This window comes from Theropithecus gelada, chromosome 2, assembly GCF_003255815.1.
Source record: "Theropithecus gelada isolate Dixy chromosome 2, Tgel_1.0, whole genome shotgun sequence".
Taxonomy (NCBI): domain Eukaryota; kingdom Metazoa; phylum Chordata; class Mammalia; order Primates; family Cercopithecidae; genus Theropithecus; species Theropithecus gelada.
The window spans coordinates 101,995,329-102,012,972 of record NC_037669.1 but is presented as its reverse complement, the minus strand read 5'-3'; the positions used below and the strand labels follow the sequence as shown (position 1 = coordinate 102,012,972).

General features: G+C 48.8%; 1 protein-coding gene across 3 annotated transcripts in view; it reads left to right on the top strand.

The window, feature by feature from the left end:
• XYLB (xylulokinase) overlaps positions 1-17,644 on the top strand; it is a 75,565-nt gene that overhangs the window by 18,732 nt on the left and 39,189 nt on the right. For 2 of the 3 annotated variants that reach the window (XM_025375815.1, XM_025375816.1), the window contains exons 3-11: positions 3,658-3,727; positions 6,256-6,336; positions 8,521-8,607; positions 8,930-9,058; positions 10,111-10,176; positions 11,488-11,560; positions 13,371-13,489; positions 15,827-15,908; positions 17,550-17,590. In XM_025375815.1, coding sequence (XP_025231600.1) covers positions 3,658-3,727; positions 6,256-6,336; positions 8,521-8,607; positions 8,930-9,058; positions 10,111-10,176; positions 11,488-11,560; positions 13,371-13,489; positions 15,827-15,908; positions 17,550-17,590 — 748 coding nt within the window. The remainder of the gene's footprint in view (positions 1-3,657; positions 3,728-6,255; positions 6,337-8,520; positions 8,608-8,929; positions 9,059-10,110; positions 10,177-11,487; positions 11,561-13,370; positions 13,490-15,826; positions 15,909-17,549; positions 17,591-17,644) is intronic. The other variant, XM_025375817.1, reaches the window with a different exon arrangement.

Here is a 17,644-nt window from a genome sequence, read left to right as displayed (position 1 = left end):
ATGTAACTACTTTGATATACTTCAGGGGCTTTACCAACTCCAACTATGTTAAATTGAGTGGGTTGAATTGGCCACACAGACAGCCAGTGCTGTAGAAAAATGATTGAAATGTCCACTCCTGTATCTACCAATCCTTTAAATTTTTTTCCTTGAATGGTTATTTCACAGGTAGGATGCTTATTAGTAATTTGATTCACCCAATAAGCTGCTTTGCCTTGTTTATTTGTGCTTCCAAATCCTCCTGTTCGTTTAGTTTCTGCTTTCCCTATTTCCATATGTGGCACAGTCAGGAGCTGTGCTATACGCTCTCCTGGCTCTGCTTTCCGGGGAACAGAAGTAGATATAACAATTTGAATTTCCCCCTTATAATCTGAATCAATGACTCTTGTTTGTACCTGTACCTAGAAGTAATCCTACTGTCCCCCCTGGCAAGGGTCCACAGACTCCTGTTGTCCCCTTTTGTGGGAGTTCCCCAGGCAGAAGGCTCACAGCTTTTGTGCAGCATAAATCTACTGTGGCACTACCTGCTGTGGTGGGGGACAGGCATTGTACAGGGGTGAGGGAGTGGCCTGAGCTGGAAATGCCCCAGTTTGGAATGGGGCCCAGGATGGGCCCCTCATAGCATTTCCTGAAATCGGGTTCACATCTTTATCAAACTTAGAGTGACACTGATTAGCCCAGTGTTTTCCTTTTTTGCATTTTGGACATATTCCAGGCTCAGCAGTTTTCTTTTTACCCCCAACTGGCGGCCTGACTTACTGATTTTTTTGACCTTTTTATGACCGTGTTTCCCACAGTTAAAACAAGCTCCAGGAAACGAAGTATTTCCTTTACCTACTGTCAGTCCTGCAATTGCCTGGGCTAGCAGAATAGCTTTATGCAGATTACCTCTGATACCATCACAAGCTTTAATATACTCAACCAAATGTGCTTTTCCTCTAATAGGTCACAGAGCGGCTTGGCACTCAGGATTGGCATTGTCAAAAACTAATAACTGCAACACTGTATTCTGAGCAGCCGAATCCGCAATCACCTTTTTAAGAGATTCCTGTAACTGAGCTGTAAAATCTGCATAAGATTCTTTCAGTCCCTGTTTGACAGCACTAAAGGAAGGATATTGTTCTCCTCCTGAAGTGATTTTTTTCCCAAGCTCTAATGCACACTCCTCTAAGCTGCTCTATAGCATCATCCTGTATGACCACTTGTGCACCTGAACCAGCCCAGCCGCTGACCCCCAAACTTGGTCTGCAGTTATATTAATTTGAGGTTGGGCCTGGGCATTGTGAGCAGCCTGGATGGAAGTTTCATCTGCCCACCAAGTTTTAAATTTTAAGAACTGAGCAGGAGTCAGACAAGCTCGAGTAAGAGCGTCCCAGTCAGTAGGAATCATCCGACTGGAGACAGCAACATTCTTTAACAGTCCCATTACAAAAGGAGAACCTGGTCCATATTGATTAATAGCTTGTTTAAATTCTTTGAGTAATTTCAAAGGAAAAGGCTCAAATATAGCCATAATGTTCCCCTGTTGATCATCTGGGTGTAATCTAACAGGGAACTGCCAAGCATCCATATAACCCTCTCATCTAGCTTGCTGAATTCCTGCCTGAGAGCGGTCGCTCGAGGCGCTGCTTGGACAGTCACTGGGACAACAACTTTTCACCCAGTGTCCTCCAGGAAAGAAAGATCTGGAGGGTCAGGCCACTCTTTTTCTTCAAAATAATGAGGGGGTGTAGAGGGGTAGGGACAAACCTCTCCCTCCTTTGCCACTTTAGCTGGCAAACAAACCTGCTTTGTCATCTCTTCTGTTACTTTGTTGTACTCTCCTTCTTCCTCTGATTCCTCCTCATCATCATCTGTGTGGAAAGGCTGCAAGGTGGAACGAACCAGAGCCCACACTGACCAGACAGTTATAGGAATATCCTCAGCACCATCCTTATATGCCTTTTTCAGTGTGCTGCCTACCTTTTCCCAGACCTCTACATTCATAGTCCCTTGGTCGAGAAACCAGGGACAATATTTCTCTACCGCACTAAAAAGCTGCATAAGTTGGCTAGTGCTAACCTTCACTCCCTGTTTTCTGAGGAGCTGCTGAAGCAGACTCAAATAAGCCTTGTGCCTGCTCGACCCTTGTCCCATTGTTACCCTGATGCTTCTGAGCTCCCCTTCTTACTTACCATGGGGATTGCTTAAGAGTACTTGGGTGTCCTCCAGCATAGTTCTGTGTTCTCCAACCATTGCTCTGGCGACCCTTTGACCTGGGTTCGAGCCCCATGTTGGGTGCCACCTACCAAGACCAGCTCGGTCGTGGAGACCCCAACCCAGCGGCACTAGAGGAATGAAGACAAAGACCCAGAAATAAAGTGCAGTGTGGAATCGGCTAACAGCCTTGAGAGCTGAGAGCCACAAACAGAGTTTTACCCACATATTTATTGACAGTAATCTTGCGATAAACATCGTTTCTATAGATTATAGATTAGCTAAAAGCATTCCTTATGGGAAACAAAGCATTCTTAGTGAGGAGCAGAGAAACAGGCTCTGGCTGATTATCTGCAGCAGGAACATGTCCTTAAGGCACAGATCGCTCATGCCATCGTTTGTGGTTTAGGAATGCCTTGAGCGGTTTTTCTGCCCTGGGTGGGCCAGGTGTTCCTTGCTCTTATTTCGGTAAACCAGCAACCTCCAGCATGAGTGTGATAGACATCATGAGCATGTCACATTGCTGCAGAAATCCTATTTATGGCCAGTTTTTTTAAGGCCTTTTTATGACAGGCTTAGGGCCTGTTCCCAGAACCCACTAGATTTAGACAACCACTGATCTCCTTTTCTCTGTATGGATGAATTTACATCTTCTAATCTATTCCTATATAAGTTATAATTGTGTACATATCAATAGTTCATATTTTTTCTTGCTCTGTAGTATGATATCACATATATGCACCACAATTTATCTGTTCACTTGTTTAGGGACACTGGGTTGACTCCAGTTAATTATTACAAATAAGTCTGCTATGAATATTTGTGTACAAATCTTTCTATGGACTTCAACTTTCATTTCTCTTGGCTGGATACTTAGGAATTGAATGGCTAGATCACATGGTTATCTAATAGAGTCTTGGTGTGGATTCTGAGCCTGGTTTTCTCTTTTTAAACACATAGTTAAAAGGGTTGGATTTTATCAGATCAGCTGTTTGCACTAGAATCTTCTAGGAGTGAGGAGGGTGGGGAGAGGGTTCCAGTCAAACTTCCAAAGCCTGTAGTCCAAGGACTTCCTGGTCTGTTGTGATAGTAGAGACACTCTTTCCTCCAAGGCAGCATCTCTGGGTAGCTGCCCCTCTTCTACCTCTCCAAACCTGTGGGGCTTGAAAGGGATTTTATAATCCAACCCTGCACTGCCCCAGGGTGAGCCTTTCTTATCTAGGTTTCTTTAGAAGGTGCTGTCTGAGAATTGCCACCTCTGGGCCACTCTGGGCAATTTGCCTGTCTTCTCTTTCCATCTTTGCAGCCCTTGTGCCTGTTCAATCATCAGTTCCCACTTGGGGTTGGGAAAGGTTCTCCTTCATCTGGACATTTCCAGAGTCATCTATCACAGGGTTTCTCCTGCTTTGCAACAGTCTGCCTGCCCTGAGGCTCTGGCCTAATTCTCTGTTGTTCTTGCAGGACTCAGGGCGGTGTTCATGTGCACATGGATGGGCTGACGGTCACTTCTCCAGTGCTAATGTGGGTCCAGGTAAGCGCAGGGATTCCTGTTCTCCTTCTGTCCCCAGCCTGTCTCACTGGCAGACTCGTTGATTTGCTAGGAAGTCCAAAGGTGGCAGCCAATGAGAGCATCTGTTGAGACCAGGTCCTCATGGGAAAGTGGAGTTGGCATGGCTCCTGGGACCAGGCCCAGCCTCAGCTGGTGTCAACACTCCCAGGCTCAGAGCTTCCAGGTACTGGAGCCACAGTAGATGGCAAGTCCTGCCATTAACCATCTTTAAAATACTACAGAGCAAATCTTTTCCAAACATCTGCAGTCAGGCCCTGTGCCTCCCTTGTACCATGAAATACAAACATAGGCTGGGCGTGGTGGCTCACATCTGTAATCCCAGCACTTTGGGAGACCGAGGCAGGTGGATCACCTGAAGTCAGGAGTTCGAGACCAGCTTGGCCAACATGGTGAAACCCCGTCTCTACTAAAAATACAAAAGTTAAGCCGGGCATGGCGGCACATGTCTGTAATCCCTGCTACTCAGGAGGCTGAGACAGGAGAATCACTTGAACCTGGGAGGTAGAGGTTGCAGTGAGCTAAGATTGCACCATTGCACTCCAGCCTGGATAACAAGAGTGAAACTCCATCTCAAAAAAAAAGAAAAAGAAAAAAAGAAATACAAACATAGCCCTTAGGGTCTTAGTGCTCAGCCTCCAAGATCCCTTAGCTCCCTAAGCATTCAGAATGGCAAGTTATGGCCTGGCCAGTCAGACTCATATCAGTCCCAAGCCAGGCCTGCCTCTGAGCATCAACAGGAAAGGAGAATGCCTGTAGCAGGATCTGGTGACCTAGGGGGCCACAGGAGCAGGGATGTGGAAAGCACAGAGAGGCATGGTAGCACCAGGGGCTACCTCATCATATGCTACAGGGTCCCCAAGTCCCTGAAACTGGAGGCCAATTAAATGTGTGTCTTCCAAAAGCTTTTTTTCTGTCCTCCAATACCTATCTAACCAGTTTCCTATATTAAATTCTTTTTGTTAAAAATAACTAGTATGATTTCTTTTTTATTGGTGTAACCCTGATTCATACACTGGAGAATTGGGGTAAAGGATGAAGTTTTATCTAGACAAACTGGCTAGAATGTACTTCAGAGGGAGCTGAGCCAGACCACGGGGCAGAGTGGCAGGGTCGGGGGTTAGAGGCAATGGTCAGTGTCAGGAGGTCCCAGTGATGATGGCGAGGGCATCTCATAGGCCAAGGCCTTCACCTGGGGAGGTGAGCAGTGGGTGAAAGCCAGGCTTGGGGGCGGGGCCAGGGTGATTTCTGATCTGACACAGCCTCCAGGACCAAACTTGATCCTAGCTCTGCTAGCCCCTGTTCCAGCTGCGCCCCACTCCCTGCCCGAGGTTTGATGGGCACAGATAGAGATGGCATCCACAGCCAGGGCTGAAAGGAGCCCTCCCAGCAAAGGCTGGGGGTGGTGGAGTCAGGCAAAAGTGAGAGAGTCTTCTCTGCCTTCAGGAAAACACAGGTCAGAGAGAATCTCTAATTCCTGCTGTGAAATCTTAGGAGGATGGTGCAAGCTCTGCTGGGCACCACCATCCATCCCACTCATTGGGTTTTGCTAGAAAGGAGAGTCCAACCAGACAGTAGAGGCTGGAATAGGGGCCTGGAACAGGCGGCCATCATCTCTACCCACTCCCTCCAGCCTCTGGCTCCTGGATACAGGGAGTCTGGGCCTGATGCTCCACTCTTATGGGAGCTCTCTACTTTGCTCTTCACTTCCCTGTTGCAGTAAAGTCAGATCACTAATATAGTGGCTTGAAAATGCAAATAAAAGAAGCCAAAAGTTGGCTGCCTTACTTTGTTTGTTTTTGAGACAAGGTCTCACTGTGTTGCCCAGGCTGGAGTGCAGTGGTGTGATCATGGCTGACTATAGCCTCAATCTCCTGGGCTCAAGTATCCTCCCTCCTCAGCCTCCTGAGTAGCTGGGATTACAGGCTCATGCCACCACACCCAGCTAAATTTTTCATTTTTTTGTAGAGATGGGATCTCATGATGTTGCCCACACTGGTCTTGAACTCTTGAGCTTAAGTGATCCTCCTGCCTTGGCCTCCAAAAGTGCTGGGATTACTGGTGTGAGGTGATGGCATGCACCTGTAGTTCCAGCCACTTGGGAGGCTGAGATGGAAGGATCACTTGGGCCTGAGAGGTTGAGGCTGCAGTGAGCTAAGATTGCACCACTCCATTTCAGTCTGGGAACCAGAGCAAGACCCTGTCTTGAAAAAAAGGCGGGGGGGCGGGGGGGGGGAGTAAAATTTGAGCATTGGTGGTTTATGATTCCATTTATTTAAAGTATTTTTAGGATAGTTGACGTTTTTATTTGATTGATGCCTACTTGTTTAATTACTGTACTCTAGTGCTTACAAATCCCAAGTCATGAGTTTTTTCATCATCTGCCCAGAGTCCTCTGCTGTAATGACAGGCACTTGTGTTTCAATTCTGAGGCTTGCGTGTCTGATTCAGTGGTTCCGTACGGTCATGGTGGGTTCTGTTTTTCTTCTCAGGCACTCGATATCATCTTGGAGAAGATGAAGGCTTCAGGCTTTGACTTCTCTCAAGTCCTAGCCTTGTCCGGGGCAGGCCAGGTTTGTTTGCAGCAGACTCTGTCTGCCATGTGAGGGTGACTGTCCTGGGCAGTGGTGCTGGTGTTGAAGAGATGGCTCCCCTTGGATGGGGAGCAGCTCATTCTTGACAGGCACTGCACAAATTTCACTGTGAATAAAAATCCCTACAACTATTTTACTTTGGAGACTGTATAACTTGTCTCATTGCAAAAGGATCTGAGACAGTTCTTAGGAGTAAGTGTTATATAAAATAGGACTCTTGGTGAGAGAACTGAGTAGAGGTCCTCTAAAGGGGATGGAGGAAGCAATTGACATGAATTTATTATGACTGCTTGGGGGCACCACAATTGCTTTTCTATTTCCTGAAAGTAAAAGCAAAGTCAAAAATGATCCTAATAATAATAGTTGTTTCAGTAGAAGGAAGAGTATTCATAATGATATCAAAGGACATTGACTGAACACTTAGTGCATGCCAGGTACAACTCTGAGGCCTTTCCAGATGCCATCCAACTTAATCCTTACGATTCTACAGGGTGGTGCTGTGGAGTGCTTGGTACACACGCAGGGCATCCTGTCTGGGTTTGATCCCTGGCTCTGCCATTCACAAGCAGTGACCTGGGATGCGTCATCTGGCATTCTGGTGCCTCCGTATTCTCATCTGTCATAGGGTCATTGTGAGTGTAAGTACATAGCACAGTGCCTCCTATTAATACACAGTAAGCATTATTAAAACTTGGGCTTCTGCTATGATCATTAATATTTCCATGAGGCACAGAGAGGTGATGTCACTTACCCGAGATCACACCGTGCTGGGAGTGGGAGTCAGGACCCAAGTCCATCTTATCCAGTCCCTTGGTTGTGCTGGGATCACTTTTCTCCATGCTAGATTGCCATATTTTCAAATCCTTACTAGGATATAACTAATTTTTCTGAAGATGCTTCTTCCTCCATGACCTAACAGGAATTTATTGTTTTGGTTCTTGTTAAATACAACAGAGATTCCCTGGGTGATCTTGTTTACTTCTGTCTCCCGAATCCCAGGCCTGGACACCCATCTCCCTCCTAGATATTCCCTGACCCCGTAACTGAATATCCCACAAATGCCTCAAACTTAGCATGTCCCAGACTGAGTTCTGTCTCCCTTCAGACCTCCTCCTTTCTGGGTTCTCTTTCTCAGGGAATTCTCCCCATCCACCCAGCGCACAATTCAGTTGTCATCCCTGACTCCTCCACCTTCCCACCCCACATCCAAGGGTCCTCATGTCCCACTGATTTGTCTGTGACTCTTGACTCTACCATGTCTTCTCCAGCACTACTTGCTTGTCATTCTTCTCCAGGTCTCTACCGCAGTCTCCCTGCCTCCAGCCTACCTTCCCCGTGACTCCCACAAGCCCTTCATACATTCAGCCCTGTCCATGCCACTCCCACTGGTAATCCAGGGTTCCCACCACCTCCAAGATAAACCCCAGCCTCCTGAGCAAGGTTTCAGGCACTCAGTGCTCAGGCTGTCTCCTTTCTCTTCAGCCCATCACCTACCCCCAACCCAGCCTCAGGCCCACTGCTTAGAATGCCACCCTTCCCGGGACCTGCCTGGTGCCCCTCACCTGCAGATTCTCTGCATGCAACACACACTAGGACCCTTTCCTGATACTCATGACCGCTTCCACCCATCTGTACCCGAGCTGGTCAGGTGCCTCTGTTCCCACGGCCCTGTCACTGCAGCTCCATAGGGTTTTGTAATTGTACACTTGTGTCCTTTTCCCTGACTCAACTCCAAGAGCCTGAAGAACAGGGACGATAGTATCCTATTCATCTGTCCCAAGCCTGGCATGATCTATGTGCTTAATAAATGTTCGTTGAATGAATTAATTAATTAATTAATGAGGAGAGTGAATAAATAAATGAATTTCAGGTAATATTACAAGCAATGTCTTTAAATGCAGTTTTACAAAAGGCATCAAAATCCAGACCAATAATTTGTTCTTGGACCTTTTCTATACGTTGTAGGGTAGACAGGGCAGAGTTCCTCCCCATTTTCTTGAAATGGAAACCAAGTCTCAGGAGGGTGATGAGCTCTGTGACTAAGTGGCAGGGGCAGGTGCGGAGCCCAGTTCTTTGGCATGTGGTCTGGGGTCTTTCTGTGTCTCCAGGAGGCTGTGACACCGGTGTGTGGTCATGTGAACATGTGCTTGGGTTTCCCAACAGCAACACGGAAGTATATACTGGAAGACTGGAGCCCAGCAGGCACTGACAAGCCTATCACCAGACCTCCCGCTACACCAGCAGCTGCAGGTAGCTGTGACTACACTGTGTGCGTGTGAGAAACTTCTGCAGGGTCCCACGTCCTGTGGGTCCTGAAGCCTGCTCATCTCAGTGTTGCAGCTATGCTCAGGCACCCTCACCAGAAGAGCTTTCAACCTCAGGCTTTTGGGGAGAGACCCCATTGGGCCAGTTCTAGCTTACAGCACAAAGGGCTGTCCCATGTGTCTCCAACCAAGGTCACTTGGGAAGAAGCGTCACGACTGCCGTGATGGGCAGTGTGACCGCCAGCCCTGGGGCAGCTCTCCAAGTCAGCGGATGGAGCTTAAGCCTGTGCCTTTGCCCTCCTTCCCAGGACTGTTTCTCCATCAGCGACTGCCCGGTGTGGATGGACTCCAGCACCACAGCCCAGTGCCGCCAGCTGGAGGCTGCCGTGGGCGGGGCTCAGGCTCTCAGCTGCCTCACAGGGTCCCGTGCCTATGAGGTAGGCTGAGGATGGAGGGGGTGCAGGCGGTGGTCTGGCTGCAGGCTCTGGAGGCATAGTGGGTGACCTGCCTCTGTGGGGATCACATGAGGTCATGGAGGTGTTGGCCCTGCAGAGCCAGGAACAGGCACTCTGGCCCCTGGGTCCTGATCCAGGCCACCTGCCGCCCTGTGTGTTCCCAGGCCAGGCTGGGTGTGCACATGGCTGTGCTCCTGACACGGAGGTGCTGTGCTTGGGGGTGAGGAGGGCTCCTCCTCTCATTGTCTGTAACCTGGGGATTACAACAGGACTTATGTTTTGGGTAGGTTTGAAGTTGAAAGAAGCCAGTGCACGTAAGGCACTGAGTGCAGTGCCTAGCAAAGTTAAAAAAAAAAAAAAAAAAAAAAAAGAATGTCTCTGTTCCACTGGTTCAGCGATGTCCCCAGGGGTGATTGTGATTAGACCAGCTTGAGTCTTATGACCCAAGTAGAAGTTTTGGGGATAGGGCCAACCCTACTTGGGCCACCTGAAATAACAATATGTGGATGGGGAAAATACCCCGATCCCCGCTCTGGTGCCTTGGTCAGAACAGTCACCATGCTGTGTGAAGAGCAAGGGTCATTCACTCAGTGTTGTCTGGTCCTGATGTGGGAGAGGCCCTCCAGGAAGGCCCGAAAGTTACTCACTTCTCTATCCTGTGGGTGCAGAGCCATTGTTTACTGCCTGAATATTTGATTACTAAGGACATTTTAAGGATTTAAAGGCCAAAATCCCATTGTTCAGTAGATAGCAAACAGATTTAATGCTGATTTAAAAAATATTTTATTTATTAGAGATGGGGTCTCACTGTGTTGCCCAGGCTGGACTCCTGGGCTCCAGAGCTCCTCCCACTTCAGCCTCTTGAGTAGCTGGGATTACAAGCACACACCACCGTGGCCAGTTGGGGCTTACTTTTAAAAGCTTTCATGATACCAACTCCTATACAGAGCTTGCTACAGTAAACTCACTTTATGGAGGTGATTATTCATTCTGTGTAGGATTTGGGTTCCTAAGAATTTATATTTCTTTTCCAGCGTTTTACAGGAAACCAAATTGCAAAAATTTACCAGCAGAACCCCGAGGCCTACTCACACACGGAGGTTGGTTAAATGTTCCTGTTTGATTGAAAGTCACAGTTGAATTCTTTTCATAATCCATTAGAATAGATACATCTCATGTGCAGTGACTGAAAACATTGATAAGCAGACATTAACCAATGATATATTCGATGTGCTTTTTTCTCATTGTCAGGACATTTTCAAAGAGGAGGGGAAGAATGGAATGTGGGAAAGAGAAGTCAGGGGTTCTCCTGACCAGAAGGGTGAGGGTGAAGGTCCAGGTGGGAGCACTGGGGACTGACATGTTCCCGAGACCACCTGAGTAGAAGATCTGGGTGTCTGAGCAGGCTGTGTCTGCTCACTTTCCTATGTGGTTAACACAGGAGGACTACCAGGCACATGGCTGGCGTGGAGTCAGTGTTTTCTTTGGAAATGTGCAGGACTAGGCCTTTGTGTCCCCAGCTGTAGCCCTTCAGCCAGAGCCGCTGTCACAGGAACCCAGGTTCATTCCTGGCTCCACAGCTGCTGAAGCCAGCGCTTGTTGCTGCCTGAGAAACAGCCCCACACCCTGGCTAGTGATTTTCATCTTGTGATAAGGAAACGATCAGCTCACGTTAAACCAAAGCGCCTTTTTAATCTTAGAAATTAACATGTGGTTTATTATTTAATGATTTGAGGTTCCAGATTACTCTGCAGCATTAGCCATTAATGTAGGCTTTGGGTGGAGTGGTGAAAACCCTCCCTAAATTCTGTGTGTGGAACGAAGTTGGCCTGACAGAGGACAGGGGGTGATAACATTCTCTCCACAGTTCCAAAGGCCCATGATTCTCATGCGGAAGTACAGACCCTCAGGGTGGCATTGAAAATCCATCATTTATTTCTCTGGCTACTGCTCAGGGTCTGTGGCTTCTGAGGAGTCAGCTTTCCTGAAGCCCTGAGAGTGTCCTGGTTAGTTCTGAGGCCACACATCCACTTCCCTTGTGAGCAGAAGTAAATGCCAAGGAAATAGAGGAAGGAAATCCGGGCACACATTCCCCAGCATGTGGATTCTGGATGGAAAGGCAGCTTCCCTAAGCCCTTTCTCATAGGGCTTTTGGCTTTTGTCTCTTTTGACCTTGGCAGTTTTATGGCCCATCAGAAACTGTAGAGAATGAATGCTCTCCTGAGGAGTCCGCTCATGGTATTCCAGCAGCTCCTATCTGAGATGCACAGTCTCCACCATTATTTGGGCCTTTTGCTCAACGTTTCCACTTCCCTCACCAATTTTTTTTCATGCTGTGTGTGTGTCAGAAGCATTCAGTAGCGCAGGGTGTGTGGAAGTGAGGCACCTCTAACTGTTTCTTTCCTTTACAGAGAATTTCTTTGGTCAGTAGCTTTGCTGCTTCCCTGTTCCTTGGCTCTTACTCCCCTATTGACTACAGCGATGGTGAGCCTCGGGGTATGGGGTGGGTGCCTGGGCAGCCTGCATGTGGCATGTGGGTGTGCAGGCAGTGGGAGCCCCATCTACCCTGAGTGGGTGCCAATCTTGTAGCCCTGTCATCTATTGCCAGGAAGGAAGTGTACTCATTATCTTTTGCCACTTAACAAATGACCCCAACACTTAGCAGCTGAAGACCACCATGTTTATTTTCTCACCTAGTGTCTGAGAGTCAGGAGTGTGGGGGCAGCTTAGCTGGGAGGTGCTGGCTTAGGATCTCCCACAAGGTGGCAGTCAGGCTGGCAGCCGGGGCTGAAGTCATCTTCAGGGTCCACTGGGGCTAGAGGATCCGTTTCCAGCATCATGCACAGGACTACAGGCAAGAGGCCGCAGTTCCTCACATGTGGACCTCTTTATGGGGCCATTAGTGACATTGCAGAGAGGGAGGGAGGAGACAGAGGCCAAGCAGAAGCTGAGCAGTCTTTTATACCCTAATCTTGAAGTGATGTGCCATCACTTTTGTCTCATCTTACTGGTCACACACTAGGTACAGCTGACCCAGTATAATGTTGGGGGGAACCTCACAAGGGGTGAAGACCAGGAGGTTGGGATCAGCAGGGGCAATCATGGAGCCTGGCTCCTGCAAGGAGCTAGTAAAGTTTTTGTTTCACATTTGGTGAACTCGTGAGATTTATGAGCTTCTAGACTCAAAACGCTAAAAAAAATAAACTGTGGATGATGCCAGTGAGGAGGGAAAGCTGGGAGGAGGTTGCTGCAGGAACTCTTGGATGAGCCTAAGAGTGAGAAGAGTGTGGACAGAATGGGGGTGGAGAATGCAGGGCAGGAGCCCAGAGCCGTGGACGTGGCTTCAGAATGGAGCCCGGGATGCTCTGAGCCTCGTGGGAGTTCATGGGAAGGTTTTGAGGGCTGTTGTGTGCCAGGCTTTATTCTGGTTTCAGGAGAGAGAGTGACTAAGGAGTGCTGTTAAGCTTCCCTCACAATCTGAAGGAGGCAACAGGGTTCCCTACAGCTAGCTCCGTAGAACTCAGACAGGCAGAACAGTCAACTTGGAGTAGCCTGCATGTCCACCCGTGTTCTGCACTCCTGCCACAGGGCTGATAACCGCAGCAGCTGCTGCGGGGGGCATTCCGGAGGTTTATGTTCCTCGGCCGCAGCTGGGCCCTCCACTCTGCTCCCCTTCACTCACCTGAGATGGCACCTCCTAATTTCACCTGGGCAGGTGACACCATTAGCATCCCAGCCCACCTCTGTCTGCCTCCACATTGGCTCAGTGGAGGAGGAGGTCTCTCCACCCATGCTCTGGGTTCCCTGTCCTTTCCCATCCTCAGGGAAGCCTTGGGAGGAGGATGTTTTAGGAAGGAGCTAATAGGTTGATCTCAGTGACCAGGAGGAAGTGTAGAGGACTCTGAGACCTTTCCTTGAAAGGTCAGATGATATTGAGAAATCCCTGGGGGCTGACCTGGAAACCTAAGGGACATAGAGAGTGGTTACTGGTCAGTGTGTTGCTGCTAGTTCCAGGCCCCCTGGGAGGTCTCTGAGCAGCAGATTTCCAAGCTAACTGTAGTGTTTGAGTTGATGAGGAATATTTGGAGGAGGTGTGGTGCCATGTGTTTCCAAGGGCCCCTAGGGCCTCTGGTTCTCTGGTTCCAGAACAACACAAGCATGCATACCTTCCATGAAGAAAGAGCTCCAGTACAAGTTGCGTCAAGAGAATTATCTGCTGTTTGCCAGATTTGTGCATTTTCACAAAAGGTCCGTTTTCAAGATGTGTCTGTTGTTTGTTTCCTTCCTTCCTCAGGTTCTGGAATGAATTTGTTGCAGATACAGGATAAAGTCTGGTCCCAGACTTGCCTTGGTGCCTGTGCACCTCATTTAGAGGAGAAGCTTGGCCCACCAGTACCATCATGCTCAGTTGTGGTAGGTCTCCTTTCTGGCGATGTGGCACATTTAAGAGCTGGCAGCTACCAGGGAAGCACTGTAGCACGCGCGCGCACACACACACACACACACACACAGACACACACACAGACACACACACACACAGACACACACACACACAGACACAGACACACACACACAGACACAGACACACACACACACAGACACACACAGACACACACACACACAGACACACACACACACACACACGCGCACACACACACACACACACACTGCACACTCCCTTGTTCATTCACCCACAGGCATACACTTGCAGGGTCTTCAGTTTAGCCTAAGATGTAAGTCAGTGTCTGGATCAGTGCCTTGCACATAGTAGGTGCTCAGGTACATGCCTTATGGTCGGCAGGACTTTGGAAAATTCCACTAGGAATTTATTAGAATAGAGATAAAAATGGCAGGTGATTGCATAGCTAAAGAAAAAATGCACAAAGTGCTGAAATTCTAGGGACTGCTGATGAAGCTTGAAGGAGGCAGCCTTGGGGAAAACAAAGAAATACCAGCGGGGCTGGCGCAGCACAGGCCCTGGCACTGGACAGCCTGGGACTGAATCCTGGTTCTACCAGCTTTGTGACTTTGTGTCTCGGTTTCCTCATCTGGAACAAGGGGAATGCTGCTGTTCATCTTACACGGCTGTTGTGCAAATTAGATGAGTTAATATGTTTAAAGCACTTAAAATAGTGCCTGGTCCCACGGGTAATGGGAAAAACGTTTACCCATCACGGCGGCGCCACCCGTTTGCAGTGGACACCGGCTGTGAATGCGCTGGTGTGTCCTCGTTGGCCAGCCCTGTTCTCCATTGTCCTGTGGGCACAATGAAGTAGAGAGAGAGAGATCTGGGTCCTGCCTCTGGGGCCCTTTGGTGGGAAATGCTTACCACAGAGCCAGAACAACCAGAAGGAACTCTGGGTGGGAGAGAATGTTGGTGTGAACAAGGGACAAGGGCACTCTGAGGCCTGGAGGGAGTCGTGTAACTGGGAGTCTTGGGCCATGTGGAGGAGGGGCTGCTGTGAGAACTTCTCATTGGGAGTCTCAGCCACAGAAGCACTTTTGTTTTCTTTTCAGAGACAGAGTCTCACCTTGTCACCCAAGTTGGAGTGCAGTGGCATGATCATAGCTCACTGCAGCCACCAACTCGTGGGCTCAAGTGATCCCCCTGCCTCAGCTTCCTGAGTAGCTGGGACCACAGGCGTGCACCACCATGCACAGCTAATTTTTTTTTTTTTATTATTTTGGTAGTGACAGAGTCTCACTATGTTGCTCAGATTGGGCAATTTTCCTGCCTCAGTCTCCCAAAGTGCTGGGATCACAGGTGTGAACCACTGCACACACCTGTATGATTCACACTGACATGCTGAAAACAGCCTCTGCCACCATGAGGCAGAACATCAAAGCCAAACCATCAGCATCTAAAGTATGCTATGAGGCCAGTGCATGGAGCTGAAGGAAGAGCCATGTGGCCCTGTGGAAGCCGACAGTGCAGAACCCAGACAGACTGACGCCGGTCAGAAAGGCAGAGAAAGGGCAGACAGAAAACAGCCAAGCCATTGGGACTGATAATCCACACGTGGCTTTTAGTTGGATGTGAAATTCAGAGCAGGCTTTGCTTGCCTTATGCGAGAACTCTTGCCTCCAAGAAGGAGCCTGTGCAGACAAGCAGCTTGAGGATCGGGAAAGAACTGACTCTGAAAAGGCATTTTCATTTGTCACATAGGTGTCATGTGTGGGCGAACCAAGCAGGACCCATGTTTTTCATCATCCCTCTTTTTGCAGGTAGTGCTCAGATAGCCCTCCCTGCACACTGTCTTTTTTGGATTACTTTCCTTAGAACGTTGTTCTCTGCACTTTCACGTCCAATTATTGTTTATCCAGTTGCTAGGGTGATAGAGCGAGTGTGTGAGGCATTATCTGCTCCCATGAGTTTGCTTACTGGCATCCTGTTACCTTCTTTTTTTTTTTTTTTTTTTAATGCTATATCAAGAATTTGGAGCTTATAAAGCAAGCACTAGTTAGGGGTTGGTTTGTTCTCTCTACCTGAAATCTCAAGATCAGCAGTTTTTGAGATGACCTCATGCTCGTGGTTCCAAACCTGCACTGGACTTCTCTGGTGATTTGTGAACAGGAGGGACACGCCCAGTTTGTGACAGGGAGTGGTGTGACTCCAGGCTCTGCAAAACATTCCTTCAGCTCCAGTGACCTGGAGTCTGTAGCATTTTCGTGGCCTGAAGGGTGGGTGGCTGTGCTGGGCAGGCGGGATTTACCTCAACAGAGCACCTTTGCTTTATCCCCGTCCCTCAGGGAGCCATTTCTTCCTATTACATCCAGCGCTACGGATTTCCTCCAGGATGCAAAGTGGTGGCCTTCACTGGGGACAACCCAGGTGAGTATCTCGGGGAGTTTCTCTGTCCGATGAGCCTGACTGGGTCCATGCTGGACTTTTGAGAATTCCAGTCCAGCCTCTTGGTGAAGCCTTCTGTGGTCATTCCCCACCACCCCCACCCTGCGATCTGACTCCTTGTACCTGCCCCATCTCAGCTCCAACTCTGCCCTCAGGAGCTGGTCAGTCTGCTCTCTCTGGATGAAAACTGCTCAATGATTAAGGAAGGCAGTCTTGCCCACCCCATCCCTAACCTGTCTTTTCTGTTCCAAGATGAATAGCTCAATTCCTCCAACCCTTCCTCTAGGACATGGTTTTAAGTCTCTGCCCTGTCATCTGATCTGCAGCAATGACTTGTTTCTCGTCCAGACACCTCATCTCCTTCCCTAGCCTCTTCTCTTCCTCCTCTTCTCCTCTGGGTAGTCCTGAAGCCACCCCTGGAGGGGCCCTCGGATCTCTGAAGGAAGGCCAGGTGGGCTGCACTAAACAACACCCTAACTACTACCCCTCAGCCCCACCCCAGGAAAAGTCTTTTTCTAACGATCCACCAGATTAGGGTTACATTTAATTCTAACTAGAAAGGTTAATTTTTAACCCTAATTAGAAAGGTTACTTTCTGTCCTTTCAGTCTTCTTTCTGTGCTCATAAATAAGCATTGTTTATTTTAATCAACCTGGGCAGTATCTTTCTCATTTTAACAGTTGTCTAGAGCTCAATTGTCCCAGCATTTATTTCACCAGTCCCTTATGGATGGAGGGTGGTGTTGCTTCAGTGTTTGGCAGTGCAAATGATCTTGAGATGCACATTCGGTCTCATCTCTTTGTTGTTACAGGATAAGTTCTCAAAGGTGGGATTCCTGGATCCAAGGCTTCTGACACACACGCTGCTGATTGAACCTCAGTGGCAGTGTTTGAGTGCACCTGTTTCTCACTCCCATTTCACCTTTACTCACATGTTCATTCACTCAGCATTTAGTGAGTGCCTATTATGTGCCAGGCCTTCCTTCAGCGCTGGGGCACTTCAGCAATCAAGGCAGATAAAGATTGCTGTTGTGGGCCAGGTGTGGTAGTGTGCACCTGTAGTCTTAGCTACTTGCAGGCTGAGGTTGGGAGGACTGCATGATCACGGAGTTCGAGGCTGCAGTGAGCTATAATCATGCCACTGCACTCCAGCCTGGGTGACAGAGTGAGACCCCACCTCTATATCTCAAAAAAAAAAAAAAAAAAGACTGCTGTTGTGGGTCTTGTGTCTAAGGCAGGGCACAGACAGTGAACATAACCTCACCCCCTTCTTTTCCATTACTGCCTGTGTTTTTCTCTGCTGTGTATCCTTGGTGTCTTGTCTTGGCCTCCTTGATTCTCTGCACTCCTGGGAGTGCCTGACAGTGGAGGGATGTTTGGACCCCTTCAGGAAAGAGACTTCACAGCTCAAATCAGAGGCCCCTGCTAACAGACTTCACCCCTGACCCCTATGACCTTCTCTTAGGGCCTCCTGAGAGCTCAGCTCCCCCTGCTCCTGCCACCACCCTAGGGTGTGGGTGGGGGTTGGAGGTGGGGGCTGTGCGCCTGCCTGGAGAGCCCTGTGGTTTGCTTTGTGATTCCCACGTGGCCACCAGCTAACCAGAAGCTCCCCTCCCATTCTCAGCGTCGCTGGCAGGCATGAGACTGGAGGAAGGTGACATTGCGGTAAGGCGACTTCCCACACCCATAGGCTCTTTCTGTTTCCACGCTCACACCCAC